Raw genomic sequence first — 21,585 nt, forward strand, 5'->3', positions numbered from 1 at the left:
TTTAGTCATATCTCATTTTCCTAGTACAGATCAAAACGCGAGTGCATCATCTTTATTTATTATTTTAGATGAAACAATGACTTTTAATTTATTTTTTTTATCAAGTGTCTTAAAACACTCAATAATATTTTCTTAATTAATTAAATTAGCTATTCTAATTTTTTACCCACATAAGGACAAATGGGCTAACCCATTCATTATTAATACTTCTTCTCTGTTCCATTGATGAAAAAAATTGGTGAACACAATTGTAACTTTGGAGTTTGTTTGTCAGTTGGTATCTACTATTCATCCAATCAATCAATTTTATGTCATATTTTTATTTTAAAACAGGCACAAAATAATCTTGATATATATATATATATATATATATATATATATATATATATACTCCCTCCGGTCACTATTATAAGCAAAAATCAACTTTTTAGGTTCATTCATTAAATGATGTATTTGGTCAATAATATAGACCAAATACATCATTTAATGAATGAACCTAAAAAGTTGTTTTTTGCTTATAATAGTGACCGGAGGGAGTATGTGTGTGTGTGAGAGGCAGGATATGTAAGTTTAAAAGACTTACACCAAATTCTCAACCGTTTAATTTGCTCACTTGATAGTTTACCATGGATATCTTTCCTTTCCTAATTTATTGATCTCCCTTATTTGTTATTTTTTCACTCTTTCAATGATTGCCCGGCATACTATCTCATCATCTACTTAATTTCATCATCCCACCCTGAATTGCAGCCACCTCTCTCATCCTTCTTCTCTCCTTCGTTTTCTCTTTCTAGATGGAATTCAAACAAACCACATGAAAAGTCGATTACATAAAGGCCTTTTTGCTTCTTTAAACAAAGATTTCGAGCCTTCTTGATTTTCAACGATAAGGACAATCGCATGATAGTTTGGTTCAACAAAAATATTAATAATTTGAATCAACAGGACGGTAACATGATAATTCCAACCAACAATAAGCTTTTGTGTTAAATATGAATTGAGCCACAACCTTTTCTATTTCCAGGTCTGTAACAAAAGCTTGAAGAAAGAGTTGTCTAATCAAATATAACCCCCCTCCTTAATTTTGTGCTCAATAAGCAAAGAAATAATGTTCTCAAAACAAAAAAAAAAGCAAAGAAATAATATAAAAAGAGTCATGTTAACTTGTGCCCTAAGGGCACATGTTAAGGAACCTAAAAAGAGTAATTTTTCATTGAAAAACATAATATTCTGACTTTTAAGAAGTTGACTACACGACTTTTGATATATGTATTTCTATAATGAGTTCATTAACATGTGCCCTTGAAGGCACAAGTTAACATTTGCCATATAAAAAAAGTGATGCAAGACATGGATTTATTCCATTAAGCACAGAAATACGAGACCTCGTGAGCTTAACTAAGTTGATATGGACAATGCATAAAATATGCAAGGTGGTTCGAATCCCGACCGCCATAAAAAAAACACAGCAATACGAGAGATTATACACCATTAGATTAATTAAATTAAACGGATGAGATTTGGTGTAACACTTGGTGTCAACGGTTAGCAAGTTACTCTATGAGCATTTGCTAACTAATTTTTATGAAGGTGTCTTTTAACAAAGTTATAACTATAAAGTGGAAATCACACCTTGATGTGTGGATTACTAAAAGACACATTCATTGATGGCTTCTAGGAAAACCTTATATATGTATATAGAGGGCATATCTAGTGAGAAGGGTAACTTAGCGCTTAGATTAAAATTGATTGGCTGAGATTAAAAAGGCTCATTTAACAACATGGGCCAATCAATCTCACTCAATTCCTTCTCTCTTCTTAACTTCTTCTTCCTTATGTGCTCCACCACACATCTCTGATTCCATATGTAACACCCCGTTTTTCAACGTAAAAATTCATAATTAAAAATCAGAGTAATTCAACCTTAAACGGAATGTTACACTTCTTAAAAATTTATAAACGGAATAAATAACAATTTATTCTTCAAAAATATAACAACATAATCTTTAAATCTTCGCAGCGGAATAGTTTGACAACTTAGATAATCTTTGGCACAAGGGCCTCAATATAAAATTTCATAAAACTTAGTTCAACATCAATTCTTGAAAGATTCATAAAGTAATACGTAAGGAACAGAAAGTAAGATATAATCCCATCCCGTTACGTATCAGAGCACCTAAGACACACTTGTGAGGAGTCCACTCACGACCGCAACTAATCATGGTTACCTGCAAGTTACCCATACGAAGAGCAACATTTCCAAGCAGAGGGGTGAGATTTCTCAAACAATAATATAAAACATATAAATCATGTAAAGTACATTCAACAACTTAAACATCCTATAATTCATTAATCATATCTAGCAACTTAAACTTCCTTAACTAGTATCATTATTCTTCCTACATTAGTCATATACTTCATATTATATCATCATATAAATATCATCACATATCTACAAATATTAGTCATAAGCATTATCATATATCCTTTTAATCATAGCATCTTAATCATAGACATAAACAACATCATATAACATCAAGTACTAATCATAACCATCTCATAACATTATATATCAACCATAAACATAATCACAAACAATCCATCTTAAATATAATCACGAGGAATCATCATACATCATCATTAGTAAACGTATAACATCTTATCATATTCACATATCAGCATATCATAAATCACATAGCATCTTATCATAACAACTTCATATTCAACCATCTTAAACAAATCATAATCAACATCATCATCAATCCTAAACAACATCATCGTCAAATATGAACAACATCATCGTCAAACATCATCATCAAAATCAAACATCATCATCAAACATTAACAACATCATCGTCAAACATCATCATCATTAAATCATAATTAAATATAAGTTATGACGACTCTACAATGCAACAACAACTTCAACAACAACTTAGACAACTTCAACAACAACTTAGACAACTTCAAAAACAACTTAGACAACTTCAACATGCATGTGGTACCACCAGGGCATTAAGCCCCCTTCACTAAGGTCATATTTGGACCTGTCGGGCATTAAGCCCCCATCGCTAAGGTCATAAAGAACCTGTCGGGCAATAAGCCCCCATCGCTAAGGTCATAAAAGAACCTGTCGGGCATTAAGCCCCCATCGCTAAGGCCTAAAGAACCTGTCGGGCATTAAGCCCCCATCTCTGACTATGCAACGACACAACTTTAATGCAACGACATAACTTTCGTACAACTTAGACAACTTTATGAACATCTATGACATCCTAACATCTTGACATCTTGACAATATAACATCTTAACAACTTGATGACTTCATAACGACTCGACGACTTAACAACTCTTATCATCTTAACGTCTTAACATCTTAGCATCTTGACAACATATGGATCACATAAATAATTCATGTCATATCATAATATGACAATATCAAATGATAATAAACAACATCTTAAAACATCATATTCATCAATCATAAACAACTTCATATAACATCGTATTTAAACATCAACAATAATTCACTATGTATCTTTGTAAAAACATAATAAATTATGCACAACATATTTTCATGTCAAACAAAAGCTACTGGAAAGATATCACAAATATCAACAACTTTCATGTTTACAACAAAGATCAATTCAAAACAGAAACATATGAACAAAACGCAAAAACATGAAACAGAGAATGCTGTCACCGTACAATTTTGCAAAGACCTCCCTGTAGTATTTTAATCATAACTCAAAGACCAAACATCATTTTCACGTCAAACCAAAGCCACTAGAAAGCTAACAAAATTATCTAAAACTTTCATGTTTACGCCTAAGACCAATTCTGTACCGATCAGTACCAGTTTTTATTTTAAATTCGGAAAAGTTGTGCTGAAAGTCCATAAAAATTCACTGTGACCTACGTGCAGTAATTTGACCATAACTCAAGTTCTATAAATCCTATTGACGTGAGACCAACGGCATTAGAAAGCTAACATCCATACCTACAACTTTCGTGTTTACACCTAAACCCAGTTCGGAACTTAAACTTGTCAAACTGAGACAATAAAAACGCATTTTGCACATTGACAGCAAAATCGCAGTTCAGCTGCGATTTCGCTTTGGGGAAATCTTTTCCACTTCTTATTCGATCCAATACTCTCCAAACTTGACCCTAATCATTACCCTATGATTACCCTATCATTAGAACACTAATTATTCATCAACTTACTGTATGCAAATTCAAAGGGTTCTCAAATCTATTAACAACCTATTTCAATTATTAAACCCTAATTCTTAAACTCACCAACATCTCATCCAATTCCATGGTTCTAACCTCAAAACTACATCCAATAATCGTCATATGGGTTATCTAAGGACTGTATACAATTTCTACATCAATTCAACAAGTTTTCATCATCTAATCTTCAAATCTCTCTCAAAACCCTAATTCTCAAATTCTCACAAACTTTACCCAACTTGTTAGATGCAATCTAATGATTTAACAACTTAATATTAATGCAAGATAGTCTCACCCTCACCTTAGATTAATTCCTGAATCAGCGGCAGCGTTCTTCTTTCTTAAGGTCTTCTCCTCTTCTCTTCTTTCTTGTTCTCCTCTTTTTCAAAAAGCGGTTTTCGGTAAACTCTTTCTAACCTAAGCTTCTCTATTTATAATACTAAACGCTCTTTCTAAATCTATTTTGGCCCAACAACTTATTCTTCTTTTTATTCTAACCCCCTTCTTATTTCTCTTACACCTCAAAACTACTCTATTCCTCATAATCTTATTTATTTCTAAATTAAATATATCTCTCCCCCACTTAATAATAATAATACACCAATAACAAATATATCTCTAACAAATAACAAATATATTTCTACACCAAATAACAAATATATCTATAACAAATAACAAATATATTTCTACACCAAATAACAAATATATCTATAACAAATAACAAAATATCACATAAATCATGTAAATCATACCAATCATATAAATATATTCTAAAACTAATTAAAATAATTAAATAAAAGGAGGGCGTTACACCATATGCCAATTTCTGCAAATTCATGTGTTGAAGATGAACAAACACCGAATCACCAAACTGCAAATGCTATATCAATGGAATTTCTTTTTTGACAAATTTCTTTTTTATTAATAGATTATTATTTATTAAAAATTTCAGATCCCTCTTTGCGGAAGTTATCAAGAAATCTTCACTATGTAATTTGTATATGATACAAGAATGACTCCTTTCTCTATGATTCATTCTTTGATTTTTACAGGAAAAAAAAAATTAAACATTCAGGATATGAATCGAGAGACATGGCAACAAGAGAAGAGGAAGCGAACCCATTTATACATCTACCCTTTTTTTCCTTCTGTGTTTTACAAAATGAAATTATTTAGCTTCCAAACAAATTTGATTGAGCTTAAGCTTGATAATACATGTGAAAAGCCATTGTAGCTTGGAGGACTTATGAAAAACCCCATGGTTTTCTAGTTGTTGCGTTAATTTCAATCTGATAGATTTGAAAAAAAGGTCTATAACTGACATTGATTGAGATAACAAAAAATCATTACAATGGTTTTACAAGATTTTAATCTCAAGAGCTTTTGAAGGGAGAAGAAGGGTCAAGGCAGATACTGAAACGTGAATGATGGAAGTGAGTGAGAGAACAAAGGTGTTACGTGTTAGGAAACATGGCATCCATGGAAGGAAAGAGAGAAATATAGAAAAGCTCTTTGTATTGATAGAAAAATGGATATTACACAATGAGAAAGTTATTTACAATGTAACACCTTAAGCCTATATATAGGCACTAACTAACTAGTCTCTGATAGTCCCCCTCAAGTTGGAAGGTGTTCAAAACACTTCCAACTTGAAATGAGGAAATACAAGGAAAGATGCCGGGAATACATCGGCTAAAAAAAATCATCAAACAAGTGCTTATCCAACAAGAAGCAACCACAACTCAAGGTTGAACCAATTGAAGGAATAAGCATCCAAGCAACGCTTAACCACCATCCGGTAGAAGCCAATATCAACAAAGCCAATTAAGGCACAACGCTTAACCATCAAGAATGTTCAATCACTCAAGATAGAAGCACAAGACAAGAAAGAAGTGCAAGGAAGAGCCATAGTCTACAATGGAAGGAGGTCATATGTAAGACCAAGGTTCCAAAGATAAAAGTGATGCCCTCCTATGCCGAGCCGAGACAAGAAAAACCAAATGCAAGGAAGAGCCATAGTCAACAATGGAAGGAGGTCAAATGTTGAACAAACTTCACACCAAAAGGACCATGAAGCAACAAAACCAAACTTCCAAAGATAAAAGTGATGCCCTCCTATGCCAAGCCGAGACAAGAAAAATCAAAGGCAAACCAATAGAGATGCATAGCCATGTGATGTGTCTTCAAACCATAGAAAACAAACCATGTTGATGCACTCAAACCAAAGGCCAAAACCAATGCTTCCAATAATGAAGCTAAAACAAATCCAAAAATAGTCTTCAATTGTCACAATAATAGGCAAACCAGACAAGGAACAAAGTGCACACTGTTCTTGCACAAACGAAATTCAAACAATCAGACCAGAATTATTAGAAGGAACACAAGCAGATGCGTTGTAAGTCTCCCAAAAATTCATCAACGATCCAGGAACAAAATGAAAAGCAATCAATCAAAAAAAAAAAAAAACTCCAAACCATCCAAAACTGAGATGGAACCATAAGCCTCACCAAATACCAATTGAACAAACAATTCCTTAAGCAAGAACTTGCAGTTGTCTTCAGCCCATGTATACCAAACAAACAGAAAGTATAAAATGGATTGGCTTCAAAAACATAGGTCAATAACCCAACAACCAAATAGGGAAAGAACTGAAGCCATTACCAAAGGATTTTCTATCTTCTGACAACTATATCATGGTTCCAAAACATACAAATGTAGTGAGAAACCCTTCAACAGTCCATAATGCATGTGGCAAGGCTCCAATGTTCAAAAAATCAATCCAACACTTCCAAAATTAATGAGCCGAGAAACCAAACTCCCAAAAGTAGTGAAATTGCAACAACTATATCTCTACTTGAGCAGAATTGCAGCAGTAGAAAGATATCCAACCAACAAGAAAAGGAAACCAGATCAAGACTGACTTCATAGGATACCAAAACCAAGAAAATCTTCAACAACTGGCTTAACAAGAACACAAATGCAGCTGTGATGAAGGGTTCACAATGAGGAATTGCAGAAAAATTGCACATGAAAACGTACGCAGCAAGCAGCAACTTCATGCAGTAATTAACAACATCACAAAGCAAATCCAACGCAATGATGGAATAGAACAAACTGCAGTGTTCCCTACAACAATCACTGCCAAGCTGAACACAATACCAATCTGTTTGCCAATGAGGACTTTCAACAAACAGCTTGTCAGCAATATTCATAGGTTCCAAGAACGACTTGAACTATGCTCATTATTGCTCATCATATGTTGAATTATCAGTACGACACAATGCATTTTAGAAATCATCAAAATAAAGAGCATTCATTGAAATAAAGAGCACTCCTTATATCATCAAAATAAAGAGCACTCCTTATATCACCAAAATGAACCACAACAACGAGAAAAAAAAACATTGAAATCGGAATCAGAAACAAGAGCAAACGAAATTACTATGAAAGAGACGGATCGAAACAAAAGAAAACGATGATTTAAGAACTGTGAAACCCTAGAAATTGGGGAAAAATGATGACGACGAAATCTATCCAAATTGCGAACAGAATTGAGATACGGATCGTAAACGAAAACGATCGAAATCAAAGCGAAGACAATCGGATAGAAAAAAAACGAAATTGAAATGCAGTGTGAGAAGAAACTGAACCGATCAAAAAATGGATCATGAAAGTGAAATCGAAGCAAAGATGAAATGGAATCAGGAATTGGATTTCGATAGAGAATTGAGAAAGAAAATCGAAAGCTTGAAATCCAGAAAATGAATCAGAAAGAAAAGGAACGAGAACAGGAAAGTGTAACTAACGTGAGAAAAATATATTTTCTCGGGAAAATGATGAGAGAGAGAAAGAAAAGAAAAAAAATTGAGAAAATTGAATTTTCTCAAAGAAAATGCAGCGGAAAATATCCTTCAAGGTGGATACCAAGTTTGCTCTGATACCATGTTAGGAAACATGGCATCCATGGAAGGAAAGAGAGAAATATAGAAAAGCTCTTTGTATTGATAGAAAAATGGATATTACACAATGAGAAAGTTATTTACAATGTAACACCTTAAGCCTATATATAGGCACTAACTAACTAGTCTCTGATATTACGGTTGGAGAAGATGAATAGTAATGGTTCATGAAAATTGATTGAATAGGGTGAGACACATGTGAAGCTTTTTAATCTGGTCCATTCATTTTTTATCTAAAAGTTGGTAAGTGTTCTCACCATTCTCACATAAGTTACCCATTTTCACTAAGATATATCCTCTATATATATATATATATATATATATATATATATATATATATATATATATATATGTATATATATATATACGTATATATATATATATGTATACACATATATATATATATATATATATATATATATATATATATATATGAAAAATAGCGATTAATTTATCAGGTAAAAGTGTATACACATAAATGTATGAAGACCTAATATATGAAAAAAATTGGGACAGTCTAAATGCTAAAAAGTAAATAAGTAATCAGAACAACTACATTTGTATTGTGGATATAAAGATGTTCCAAGGACTTGGCAAACTAGAGTTAAGGAACGGAAACAAAACTAAAATTATCGTTCATTACTAAATTACCTCGTAACTCTTCGTCTTAAGTACTTGTTGTTTAAAATATCAAAACAACATTTTGTTCATTAAACATCGTATAAAACAAAAAATTGTTCAGTTCTATATTGTTATGCCTTTTTTGTTTTATTTTACTCATGCATATTTTTTTAGTAGATCAAACGCATCTTTACTAAATTATATCCACTTATTTTTTAGTGGGTTTAAATTGATAAGATACAACTATAATTTTGTGAAAAAGTTATTAATTTGGACCCACTACTAAAGAAAAAAGTGAATGTAAGTTAGTAAAACCTTGTAATAAAAATACAGCTTTGCTATTTCTCCCGACAGTTTCTATTCCGAGAGTGTCCCGAATGACATGTTTGATTACGTGTAAAAAAAATCTGGACAACTAATCAAATCTTCCCCAATTCAAAAACCTCTGTAATTCTCCCTAGATTTCGCGACCACCATACACTCATCCTCTCATCCTGTTTCTCCAGACTCTTTCTTGTGTGTGTTTCGTTTTGCGCTTCCTTTGTTATTACGCGATCGTCGTTCCTTTGCCATGTTTGGTTGTCGCCGTTCAATTGCCGTATTTCGCCGTTGTCGTTCCTTGGCCGTATTTCGCCGTCACCGTTCCTTTGCTTCCTACATCGATTTTATATGGAAATTGGGTAATTTTATCTATCGAATTCAATTAATTTTATTTGTAAATTAAATTGATTTTTGGTTGTTCTCTTTCTGATTTTAGTCAATCTTTTTGGACGTGTTCTGTTGATTTGGTCGTTTTTTTGCTACTTTTGCATTGCCTGCAATTTTTTTTAGAGGAACATTCCCTTCAATTCATGTTTGTGCTGAAAAACATTACGAAATTCTATCACTAACGTTAAAATTTTTAAGAAGATTGGATTAAGTATGAATCTAACATTTTTATCTGAGTTATTTTGTTTATTGTGTGAACCTGGCATATCTTTTATCTGGTGATCTGGTCTTCCTAATTACCATGTGATTTATCTGCGTAAATTAGAAACATTTTGAACCTCTGCCAATAAGATTCAGTGTTCTCCAGCAGTGATGAGCCTCTAACATATAAGATGAATCCCTATGTGGGTTTCTTCAATCGCTTGGCTTCAGAGCTTTGATCATTCAGAAGTTGTTTCGTGAATGTAGCCTACTGACCTCTAATAATTCAAAATAGTTTTCTTAATGAATCTAATCTTTTTATCTATTGTTTATTGTGCGAACATGACCTCTCTTTTATCTGTCACCAAAGTTAAATTCTGACTTAGCTAGAAGATTGGATTCTACTCAGATCCTTGCAAATGTTGTTCTAAATAGTCTCATAGGTGTTTATAGTAGTGGATAAGTTCAATAAGTCAATCGAAACAGGTCCCTATGTTCTTTTTTGAATAACTGTTTGTCAAACTCAATTTCAGCCTTTTATTTTGAATGCAGGCAGATGCTATGAGGGAAGAAAGTGACCGTCTTAGACAAGCAAACGAAGACTTGACAGAAGAAATTGAGCAACTGCAAGCTGATAGATGCAAAGATATTGAAGAACTCGTCACAAGCTTCTTCTTATGTAACATATCATGGTGAAAGTGATGAGTATTATCCTCTAGAAAATTCTTTCGATGCGCGAGTCAACAATGCCACAAACAAGTCAAAGATCTTTGGAAAGCTTGTGAAACTGATAAGAGGAAAAGATAGTAGCAATCATCTCAGTGGTAGAGTTACATCTGTAGAAAAATCTAAATCTAGAGAAGATAGCATTAACAATGGTCTTAGGAGTGAGTATGAAACTCTCACCGTCATGTCTCGAAACTTAAACAATACATTAAGTTTGAAGGAAGAGTAGGAGAAATTCTGATGTTGGAAGCTTAAAGAATTTCATCCGAAGGAAAAGTGTCACCATAGATTTGAAATTTATCACTCATTCTTTCTCAGATTCGTATAGAAAAGAGAAATCTAATTTGATCAAATGTGCCGAAGCATTGAAAGAATTCCCATGTCTCAATACATGTACTTTGAATGGTGTTGGAACCCGAGAGAGTGTCTTTTGCAAGTTTGTTAAGCTGTTGCGGTGCTGTTCTGGTGTGGATGCTGGGTTTTTTGGTGCCGGTTGCCTGACACATGTTTGTTGGCCCTCTGTTTTGAGCTTTTGGGGGCTGTTATTGCGTTACAGACAACAACTGTTGTTTTTATGTGCTGCTGATGCCGCGCAGCAGCCGACAGCTGAGAAGTAAAACTAGGCCTGCTGTTTTGGTTTTTTCTTTTTATGGGTAGGCTGCTGTTTTAGGATGCCTTAGGGAGCATTTTTAGTTCTTGTATTTTGGTGGAGGGACTGCTTGTGGCTAGTTTTAGCTATGGCTTTGTATTTTGGTGCCATTTATACCAGATTACAGGCTCATATCTTGTTGCTGTCACTCAAAAAAAGCTACATAGAACAATTTTACAACCTTTTCCATTGTGAATATTGCAGTAGCTGATTCTGGTATACCATAGCAGGTTATTTATGCATGTGTAATCGGTAAGGATGCATTTGTAATCAGTTGTACAAGTACTCATCAATAATAACTCAGCTCAGAGTTTTCCAACACTTCTTCTTATCTATTGGTCATTTTTTAAGAGCAATTATATTCTACAATACTAGTAGCATGAACTCGTGCAAGACGCGGGGAAAAGTTCGTCAAAAGAGTCGACATTAGTTACATTTTATAATTTGTTGCGTTCCGTTACGAGGTAACAACGACATATAACTGTAAATCACAGTTTCACATTAGACGTACATCGATGTTGTGTATCAACTATTAAGCATCTCATTTATAAATCTAAACATGACATCAAAACACATAAATAATGTTTTAGAAACAGTGTGAATCCGTACAATGTAGACTTACATAACAGATTTAAAAAAAGTGCATAAACATTGTGAAGACAAATTTCACTTAAACATGAATATAACCTCACTATACCACTCCAATTCTTAAATTTTATACATATTTGAAGCAACTAATCTAGAATATCAAAAACAATCCTATGCTAAAGGCATAAAGCTAATAGTTCAAAAGCAATCCTCTTCTTCTAACTGGTATCAAAATGACCAATCATAGCTACATGTTTTTATGATTCACGTGTTATTGATGACGACAACGGATCATTCACATGGTGTTGTGCCTACAAAAAGAACAAACTGATAGTGACTATAATAAAATCTATTACCTGTAAAATCGAAATATGAATCATGACTTAAGAATAAAATGGAACCTAAATAACGTGGAAAATACTTGTTAGATCCACAATATTAATGTACCAGGAAACTAAAGATCACTAGATTTTATGCTTGCACCTGATTTACTTCACTCATAAGTATTGAATTTGGATTGAAGGGAGCTAAATTATTACACCACCATGTCCATTCCTCCCAAAACTAATTTGTTCCCCCTAAAAACATATATGTATTAAACATAGAGTATGTAGTGTCTCATTGATCATTTAGAACTAAAGATGAGAAATAAAAAGAGATTAATTTCACTTACTTGAACATTATCTTGTTCAAGTAGTTGATGTAGTCGGCACACAAGAGAGTGTTCAAGTAAATGAAATTAATATTTGACTAACAGCAGAACACGAAAACACATCTAACAGTCCTGCACAAAAAACAGCAGAACACATCTAAACAGAAAACAAAAACCGCTCCAGCACACGAAAACAAAAACAGCTCCAGTAGCCAGCAACCACACAAAAACAGAAAAGCCTAAAAGGCTAACGCCAAGGACCGAAGTGACCAGCCAAACACCAACAAGTTTCGTCTTCATTTTGTTGTCGTTTTTCTATCTTTCAATTTACTTATGAGTCTCGAATGTCATCACTATGTTTCCTTGTGAATGAATGCGTTGTGAGTCGAGCAATAAGCCATGTAGATTAATATTGAACCAGACACTTGTTTCATTCCTGAAAAATAAGGTAACATATGGTGAATTGATGATACGGAACTTCGAAACATGTATTCACTTCAAAATGCCAAAACTGAAAGTTATATAACAAGATTTCACAATTTAATCAAAGCTTGCAAAATCAAATTATTGGTGATAACTGATAAGCCAATTTATTGTAACCAATTATATTACTTTGACAGCATCACAACAAATTCCATGATAGTAACTCCATGAGCAATTGTTCACTCTAAATTAAGCAACACTCATTTCCTTTTTATCAACAACATACACACAAGCAAAAATGTCTGAAACAAACTTCACTGTTACTATCAACAAAGCACGCCCAAAAACATTGCGTAAACACTGGTCTTGCCTATGGCAATTTCTGGAACATAGAAGCAAAATATTTTTTGAAAATTAATTCAATTTAAAAGAGATAATTACCCAAATTCCATAGAAAATCGATTAAGGAACAGTGACAGCAAAAGGAACAGGGAGTACGGCAAAGGAGCGGTGTGACGGCGAAAGGAACGATGACAGAGTCACGACAAAGGAACGACGTTGATGAAAGAGAACACAATGGAAATTGGGAGAAACACGATGAGTGGTGGGTGTGGTGGTCGCCGGATTCGTAGGGAGAGAATTGCAGATATTGTGTGTGATGAATTGGGGAAGATTAAAATTTCATTTACACGTTGTCATGTACAGGTAATTCGTGAACCTCTCGGGACACTTTTTATCGGGATGTTTAGCATTTTTCATAAAAATATCAAGCAGGAAAAAAAAATAGTAGAAAATAGAGGAAGCTTGCGGCGGGAAAATAAAAAGGAAAAAGCGAAGAAAAGCAAAGAAAAATGAGTAAACAGAAAAGAAAAGCAATCAAGTTTAAATCATTATTTTACGAGCCGAAAGCACAAACAAAGCGTTTCCCCAACAATTTCTCTCTGTTTCCATTTTTCATCTTTTATACTCTTTCTCTCAAAAGTGAGAGATCGAAAAAGAGAATGGTACCAGCCGCTCCAGTGTTCACTCGTTAATAGATCTGTGTTTTCTCCATCATTGCCTTCATCTTCTTCGTCTTTCTCAGGTACTTCATTGCATTTCTTTCTTCAATTGTTGGATTCTTCGCTTTTCTATCAAGCAATTCTCAATTCCATTTTTATATGCCTTTCATTCCTCTTTTAATTTTCCACATTTGTCTATAATTTGTTCTAAGAATTAGCTTTATGTGAAAATAAAATTCTGTTTCTATGTTTTTTTCACATTTTTTTGGCTGTGAATATTTTATGTTATGAATCATGTGTTGATATAATGTAGTTCGTATAGATTTTCGTTTCCAGATAAGAAGAGTATTGAATGCAATTGCATAATCGACGGTTTTGATATATGTTTGCCGAGAAAATTAGAAAAGAATAAAAGGAAAAGTTGAGATGGTGGTTGGTTACTTTGGAGTAAAGGAAAATGAATTATGTACTCAACTGCTTCAAATAAAAATAATATAATAAATAGAACTATTTTTTTACCCTCTTTCTCTCACATGAAGTAGATCCTGCAAATTTCCCCTCAGAAAAAGCTAGTAGAGGTAAACACTGTAAGCAAGCATTCATTGTTGAGGTAGATGCGTTTTTAAGTCAATGCATTATCATATGCTTTAATCGAGGTTGCGCATTCCGATACAGCCGATGCAATCACGATTCTAGCAGCAAATTGTGTTGTTGGTTGATGAGTTTTTTACTGGTCCCTCCTTTTTTTCTATATTTAAACGTTATATTAGTATTAAAAATAAATTGTTAGTATAATTTTAATTAATTTCTAATGAAAAATTAATTTAATATACCTCTCAATAATATTTTGTGTATAATGAGTTTTCCTATCGGGGACAAATTTGCATAAATTAAGAAGTCAAAAATAATAAATTTATTTTAAAACTTGTATATAAATTAAGGCAAATGTTAACTTGTGCTCTGAGGGCACATGTTAAGGAACTCATTAAAGAAATATACGCATCAAAAGTCGTGTAGTCAACTTCTAGAAAGTTAAAATATCATGTTTTCCAATGCAAAGTTTCTTTTTTTGGATTCCTTAACATGTGCCCTAAGGGCACAAGTTAACCTGACCCATAAATTAATTGCAAAAGTAACTCGGATGTTAAAGGGTCCATCAATGACCCTCGAGCTTCAAGGTGGACCCAATGATTTTCAATGGTAAATGAGACCTTTGGCTTTTTTTCTTTCTGCATATAACCTTTTTGCTTGTAAAATTCAATGATAGATAATTTTTTGTTTTTAGTTTGTGTATTGTGTTTAACTCTTATTTTTATCTTCTATGGCAGAATTATAGTATTAAAAGGATATGTATTTAGAAAGAAAAAAAAGCATATTGTATTCATTAAGTAATCTTTTTTTATTAAATATTTATTAAGTAATTTAATGGTTAGAATTTCACAATAAACGAGGAATCCGTGGTTCGAACTCCGATCAATATATATTATTTGAAAAAAGTGTGCCGTATATTATTTGAAAAAAGAGTACTGTATTTGTTGATGTAATTTTTTTTTTTTTTTTTAGATTTAAACGTAAACTTATATAGTTTACTTTTGCCAAAGGAAACTTATATTTAGAGTAATATGAATTAGGAGATTGATTTTTTAGACTATCATAAAAAAAGAGATTAAGCATATGTTTGGTTGGGAGTTTGCACCATCAAACATGCGCTTGTATATGCTCCCACCGTAAGAGAAGCTAAAAAACTACTCCCTCCGGTCCTAAATATAAGCAAATTTCATTTTTTAGGTTCATTCAATTAATGATGTATGTGGTTCATATTATGGACCACATACATCATTAATTGAATGAATGTAAAAAGTCAAATTTGCTTATATTTAGGACCGGAGGGAGTAAGCTTCTTCTCCAACGTGGGTTTTGGTCGCGGGAATGATAAACCCACCGCTAAAGCAAATATTTCATAACTCTTTTATGATTGATATATTCGAAGATAACATGTACATTGACATTAACTCGACGATCGATGAGCCATCAATATGATTGACAAAAATTTGAATAATTCATCAAAAAGAGAATATCACTTTATTTAATTATAAAAGAATGTATATTAGTGTGATCCATTGTGGAAAATAAATAAGAGCTTATAATCTTATTTATTTGTGGTTTTTAAAATTTTGTGCATGTGCAAAATTATTATTGTTTTGTTAATAATATATGTAACTGTCGAGCTTAGCTAAGTTGGAAGGACAATGCAATATATATGAAAGGTACGGGGTTCGAACCCCGGACACCATCATCAATAGTATATGTAACGTAAAGTTACTGATAGAGAAAAATTCGAACCCCGGACACCATCATCAATAGTATATGTAACGTAAAGTTACTGATAGAGAAAAATATAAAATAAATCTTAGTACTACATAGTATTGGAAGAATCTTTCAAAAAAGTATTGGAAGAAGAATTTTTTTTTTATCAAAAGTAACGACATTATTGATTTTTTTATACTTGTAAATAATAGTAAAATGACAATTAAAAAAGAAGTTATTATTATTTTTATTTTAACTCTTGTAATGAAAACTGAAAACAATCAAAAAATGGAAGTATGTTTCCCCGATTGCCAAACCTTCATAAGAGAGTATATGTTGATTTTTATATGAGAAAAAGCTATGACTACAAAGATAATAAACAATAAAACATCGAGTATTCTTCAGTCACATGATTACTTATACGGCTTTGCTAACAGTAAACAATCTCCCATGACAGATGACAGACTCTTTTCTGCATTACAGTATAGAGGAATATATTATAGAATAGAAGAACTTAATTGAATGACGTCTATTTCTTGTCTGCTCCATTCATTCATGTACTGCGTAGCATTTCTGTGTTGAAGAAGATATGGAAACTGGGGAAAGCAACAATGGTAATGAGAGGTGTATCATATCCAATGATTCTTCATGGTTCAGTCAATTCCGAAATGCATCCAATCCTTGGATGGCAAGATATGCTTATGCCTTGATTTTTCTGCTGGCTAATCTGTTGGCATGGGCTGCTCGTGACTATGGTCGTAGTGCTTTAACAGAAATGGAGAGTAAGTTTAGAACTTTCACATTCCATTGTCATATATCATTTAGCCTTCTTGCAGTCCCACGCTTATTATGGCAAATCATTCCATTTAACCAACAAATTGTGTGTTCTACTTCCATCCAATATATTGTTGCTTTCATTGAGGCATGTTATTTCATATGAATATGATGCCATTGGTTTAAATCAAATCTAATAATAAATTCAACCTACAGGATTAAAAGGATGCAATGGTGGAAAAGACTGTTTGGGGGCTGAAGGCGTTTTGCGAGTGAGCTTGGGTTGCTTTGTATCCTTTTCAGTTATATACATGAAATTAGTCACTAAAGGCTTTGTATAAAGGTCTGTACACAGAGAAAATAAAGAATTTGATTAGTTATTCATATTCATTTATGGTGAGTGGAAAAATAGAAATTATAAAAATGATCGATCTTTGAACAAAGTGTTATATTAAGTGAACCTTAATCCAAGTTCAGACATTCTATATCATAATGTTTTTGTCAACTACTGGCACTTCTAAACTAAAGCAAAAGAGAAACACATGGCACTCTGGATGGTGGTTAGTCAAGATTGCTTTGTGGATCGTCATGACTGTCATCCCATTTTTTCTACCTTCCGGCTTTATTCAAATTTATGGTCAGTAAACTTTATCTTTCAACAAGCCTCCAGGTATAAATGCATAATCTGTGATATCAAAAGATTGTTATATTATACTAACCTAGTAATTCCTTTGATACAATTCTTTTACCAGGGGAGGTGGCGCATTTTGGTGCCGGGTATAGTCTTACTTTTACCTCTTAATCTTATATATGATGGATGATTTCATCACACACTTTTTCTTCTTCAAACAATATGTAATTGTTTAAAGTGTTCCTGTCATTCCTTTTCAGGGTTTTCCTCCTAATCCAACTAATTAGCATAATCAGCTTCATCACATGGCTGAATGATCACTGTGCGTCTGAAAAATATGCATCACGTTGGTAAGATTTTCTTCGGTTAGAGAAAAACAGGCTTCTCGACCATGAATAATATGCTTGAGATTATTGTCGCTGCAGAAATTTTGATTGTTGAATTTTCAACGTTTTAACAATAGCAAGGGATATTCATTTTTCTTTTGGATGTTGAATAGTCGACCATTGTGCTTATATTATATAAAAAGGAAACGATAAAAATTTCTTGAATTTTCCAAATTTATTGTCAAAAGTACTCTAGAGTGTAGAGGGGTATAACCAATTGTTGTCTGATCAGTGTTATTTAACTTTATCTACGAATTTAGCAGCTTATAGAAAAAAACCACTAATCTGGTATCAACCTAATACTGTGCTTTTGCATTTTATCCTATTCTACCTGTAAAGCTTTGATAGGCATACAAAACAACAAGTTGATCAATTTATTTAGGATAATATAAGGTATATGATTCTGTATTTTGAAATGTTTGCATTAATCATCAATTTCCATACAGCCATATTCATGTGATGTTGTTTGCAACGACCGCATATGTCGTCTGTTTGGTGGGGATCATTTTGATGTACATTTGGTATACACCAGAGCCTTCTTGCCTTCTCAACATTTTCTTCATTACTTGGACGCTAGTACTTGTCCAACTCATGACCAGCGTGTCTCTGCACCCGAAAGTATGTTCTATCTGTGGCCATACCTTTACTTGTTTAAAACATTTTATCGTACAACATAACTTGATTTGGAATCTCCAATTTTATCTGCAATAGGTTAATGCTGGTATTCTAACTCCAGGGCTGATGGGGCTTTATATTGTCTTCCTTTGTTGGTGCGCCATTAGAAGGCAGGTTTGCCAACTTTTGCTGAACAGTTTTGCTTTTGTTCAATTTTTATTTATGCAACCTCTCTTAATTTCCATTTTTTACTTATTTTATATTTGAGCGTCGGGATATTTTTGTATGCAGTGAACCTGCTGGAGAAAACTGCATCAGGAAGTCAAACTCTGCACCCAAAACAGACTGGCTAAGCATCATTGTAATACTTATCTTTTTTTCTTTCTTCAGAAATTAGAACATCTCTTTAAACCTGATAGTTATGAGCTCACAAATATACGTCTATGTCTATAGTGAATAGTCATTACCATTGTCACATACGTGTATCCATCAAATAAATGCCATGAAAACTGCTACTTATTCCCAAAAATTATAGCCTAATGTTTCTAGTCTATTGTTAGAACCTTTATCTATCTTATTACTTTTGGTTGTACATAGCATAATATATTTTTTATGACAGCTTAGTAACTAATTTAAAAATCTCAAAATACATTTCTTTTCATTGTTGGTTGACAAATGATAATGGCTGTTGTTGGCAGAGCTTTGTTGTTGCAATACTTGCGATTGTTATTGCGACATTTTCAACAGGCATAGATTCCAAATGCTTCCAGGTTAGCATAAACTCTGAATTTAGCTTGAATTTTATTATTAGGTTCTCCAATAACTTTCTTACATATCCCTGCAGTTCCGGAAGGATGATACACCAGCAGAGGATGATGTACCATATGGTTATGGTTTTTTCCATTTTGTTTTTGCCACGGGAGCAATGTATTTTGCTATGCTATTGGTTGGATGGAATAGTCATCATTCTATGAGAAAGTACGATATCCTACTCTCCTGTATTTGGCCCATATCATATGGTTTCTTGTTTTGCTTTGTACGTCAATGTAGAAATAAGAAACAGGGGTAAACAAAGCAAATTTATTTCCATTGTTATTCATCAATGATCATATACAAATCCAGAAACCACAAAACTCAATAACTGTTGTTCCCGTAAAATTTTATAGCTGTCTTATTTGCATGACAGAATATCAGCTGGATCCCTGACGCCAAGTAATTCAATGAGCTGATAAAGTTGCCATCACTCAGCAGTGCCACAAAAACATTTTTATTGAAACTAACTTTTTTCAGCTTCTCACTTGTAGTGTTCGTTGGAAGTTAATTATGTCTTTCATTCAGTGCACACATAAATGTTATAGCAAGTTGATGGTATGCCTTCATTCTTCTGCAGATGGACAATCGATGTGGGGTGGACCAGCACCTGGGTCAGAATAGTAAATGAATGGCTGGCAGTCTGTGTTTATTGTAAGAAAATCAATACATCCTCCATTATTTTTTAATTATCGATTTAAAAGAATGTTTTTTGGAAAGTCAGAAAGGGATGAATGACTTATATGGAAATGAGTAGTTAGGGATTTGATGAACGTGATTGGAGTGTCCCATGTCTCATATGTCTCGCGTGTCTATTATATCGCCATTGACCATTGTAGGAGCGATGGTTAAACCTTACTTGCTTGAGTTTGATGTTATGCACTTCCATAGGGTAGTGATGACTGATGATGATTTATGGTTTTACCTCAAATTATTTATTTGCATGCTTATTTTATTTTCCGCATTAAGTGATGATTGTTTGAATGTGGTAGTGACGCCCTTTGACAAAGATTTAAATTATGTAATACTTTTATTAATTTCTTTTGCATGACTATGACTTAGTTTTGTTATGTGGGTAGTGAATGTCAGAATTAGTGGTATCATAGCCTGATTTAACCAAATTGCTTAAATAAAGCAATTAAATGCTGTTGTATTAAAGAATTTTTCAGCTATTAATATAGTAAATGTTTCTTTTTATTAACTCAGATTAACAGGGATTTACTAACTCTTTCCTTTTTACTCTTAAAACAATTTTTGTTGATAGTATGGATGCTGATAGCTCCAATGATATGGAAGTGCAGACAAGTTGGTTCTACTTGAGAAAGTCAAAATAGAACCATGCTAGTTATGAAATTTTGTTGAGAATTAAGATCTTCAGACAGCCCCAAATCTCAGATGTACATATAGTGGACTCCTCCAGCTCTGAAGATAGGAAAAAAGAATTGCAACTACAGCATCCATGAAATTCAAACTGAAAAACTGATTGTTCTTTAGTGTGCACTGGACAGAATCAATGTTTCTGGCACAAATGCACGCATACTGGTTGAATTGGATTTGTGCGATTTCCGCATGAAGATATACAGTCCTTTCACTATATGAAGGGATTAACAAAGACAACTACCCTCTTACCTGTACATGTGTCACTGAGAAATCATAATGTTATGTTATACAATTTAATATATGCTTTCTTCAGTCATAATTTTTTGAATATCAGTCTCATTGAAAGAGAAGTTTTTTAATGCTAACAGCTAACTTTACTATTGTAAGGTATGCTTTTTACTACCTTAGTTCCTAAATGTTCCTAAAAACAAGCCCTCTTGACAAAATCAGGAGAGTCAAAATAGTTGAAACTCAACTTCAGGGAAGGGGTTCTATCGCATAGAACATATGCTATCTCATCCCATAACAGTCGTCATATAGCAATAGCAGATTATGTGCAATCAAAATATTCAAAACGGCATTTTCCGGATCTGGTGGTTTTGTTTCATTGATTCTAATTGGCAATGGACTGAGGAAGTGACAAGATTACGCATAGCAATTACCCCCTCTAAATTACATAAAAAATGGACTCAACAAAGGGATTGAGATTTCGTGACTTTGGTGGCGGAGAAGTCACTTACTTTGGTGCATTTTTGTGAATTGAATGAAAGAGAAAGATAAAAGAGAAATGATAGATAAGATGAGAGAGAGTCATCGTGACTTTCCCGCCTTAAAAGTAGCAAATTTAGATCATATTTGTATATCACTCTTTGATATAATCAACAAATAGTCTCTTCAATAAGCTCTAGATTTAATCTT

At 33.1% G+C, this 21,585-nt stretch overlaps 1 protein-coding gene, 1 long non-coding RNA gene and 1 other non-coding gene across 6 annotated transcripts; 2 read left to right on the forward strand and 1 right to left on the reverse strand.

The window, feature by feature from the left end:
* The first annotated feature begins 9,887 nt into the window (after window positions 1–9,887).
* Window positions 9,888–9,962, forward strand: LOC146934582 (small nucleolar RNA R24). The gene has a single exon (XR_015009052.1). It is a non-coding gene; the product is annotated as a small nucleolar RNA R24 (small nucleolar RNA).
* A 1,698-nt stretch (window positions 9,963–11,660) lies between these two features.
* On the reverse strand, window positions 11,661–12,274 carry LOC146934583 (uncharacterized). The gene is made up of 2 exons (XR_015008466.1): window positions 12,172–12,274; window positions 11,661–11,999 (listed from the first exon to the last, which is right to left on the reverse strand). It is a non-coding gene; the product is annotated as an uncharacterized LOC146934583 (long non-coding RNA).
* Window positions 12,275–13,521: 1,247 nt separating this feature from the next.
* On the forward strand, window positions 13,522–21,069 carry LOC146934584 (uncharacterized). 4 transcript variants are annotated; one of them, XR_015007823.1, is made up of 13 exons: window positions 13,522–13,847; window positions 16,529–16,853; window positions 17,062–17,135; window positions 17,323–17,482; window positions 17,598–17,622; window positions 17,737–17,826; window positions 18,309–18,480; window positions 18,574–18,647; window positions 18,769–18,838; window positions 19,176–19,247; window positions 19,322–19,455; window positions 19,664–19,941; window positions 20,552–21,069. XR_015007823.1 is itself a non-coding variant. In XM_085706488.1 (13 exons), the coding sequence occupies exons 2-13, from the start codon at window positions 16,661–16,663 to the stop codon at window positions 20,605–20,607; spliced, it is 1,194 nt and encodes a 397-aa protein (XP_085562614.1). In that variant the 5' UTR covers window positions 13,522–13,847; window positions 16,529–16,660; the 3' UTR covers window positions 20,608–21,069. The 4 variants fall into 4 exon arrangements, 2 of the variants coding, with proteins under 2 accessions (XP_085562614.1, XP_085562615.1); XM_085706488.1 differs by having other exon boundaries at window positions 19,868–19,941; XR_015007824.1 differs by having other exon boundaries at window positions 13,549–13,847; window positions 16,640–16,853.
* The last annotated feature ends 516 nt before the right edge of the window (window positions 21,070–21,585 follow it).

Source organism: Medicago sativa, chromosome 4, assembly GCF_051527215.1.
Source record: "Medicago sativa cultivar Bolivia chromosome 4, Bolivia_mono, whole genome shotgun sequence".
Lineage (NCBI taxonomy): Eukaryota > Viridiplantae > Streptophyta > Magnoliopsida > Fabales > Fabaceae > Medicago > Medicago sativa.

Bases quoted from the DNA above. Each gene is read 5' to 3' on its own strand.
- LOC146934584 (XM_085706488.1), top strand. From the start codon at position 16,661: ATGGAAACTGGGGAAAGCAACAATGGTAATGAGAGGTGTATCATATCC. The intron at 17,483-17,597 runs GTCAGTAAACTT...TTCTTTTACCAG, and splicing joins CGGCTTTATTCAAATTTATG to GGGAGGTGGCGCATTTTGGT. The intron at 18,481-18,573 runs GTATGTTCTATC...TATCTGCAATAG, and splicing joins GCGTGTCTCTGCACCCGAAA to GTTAATGCTGGTATTCTAAC.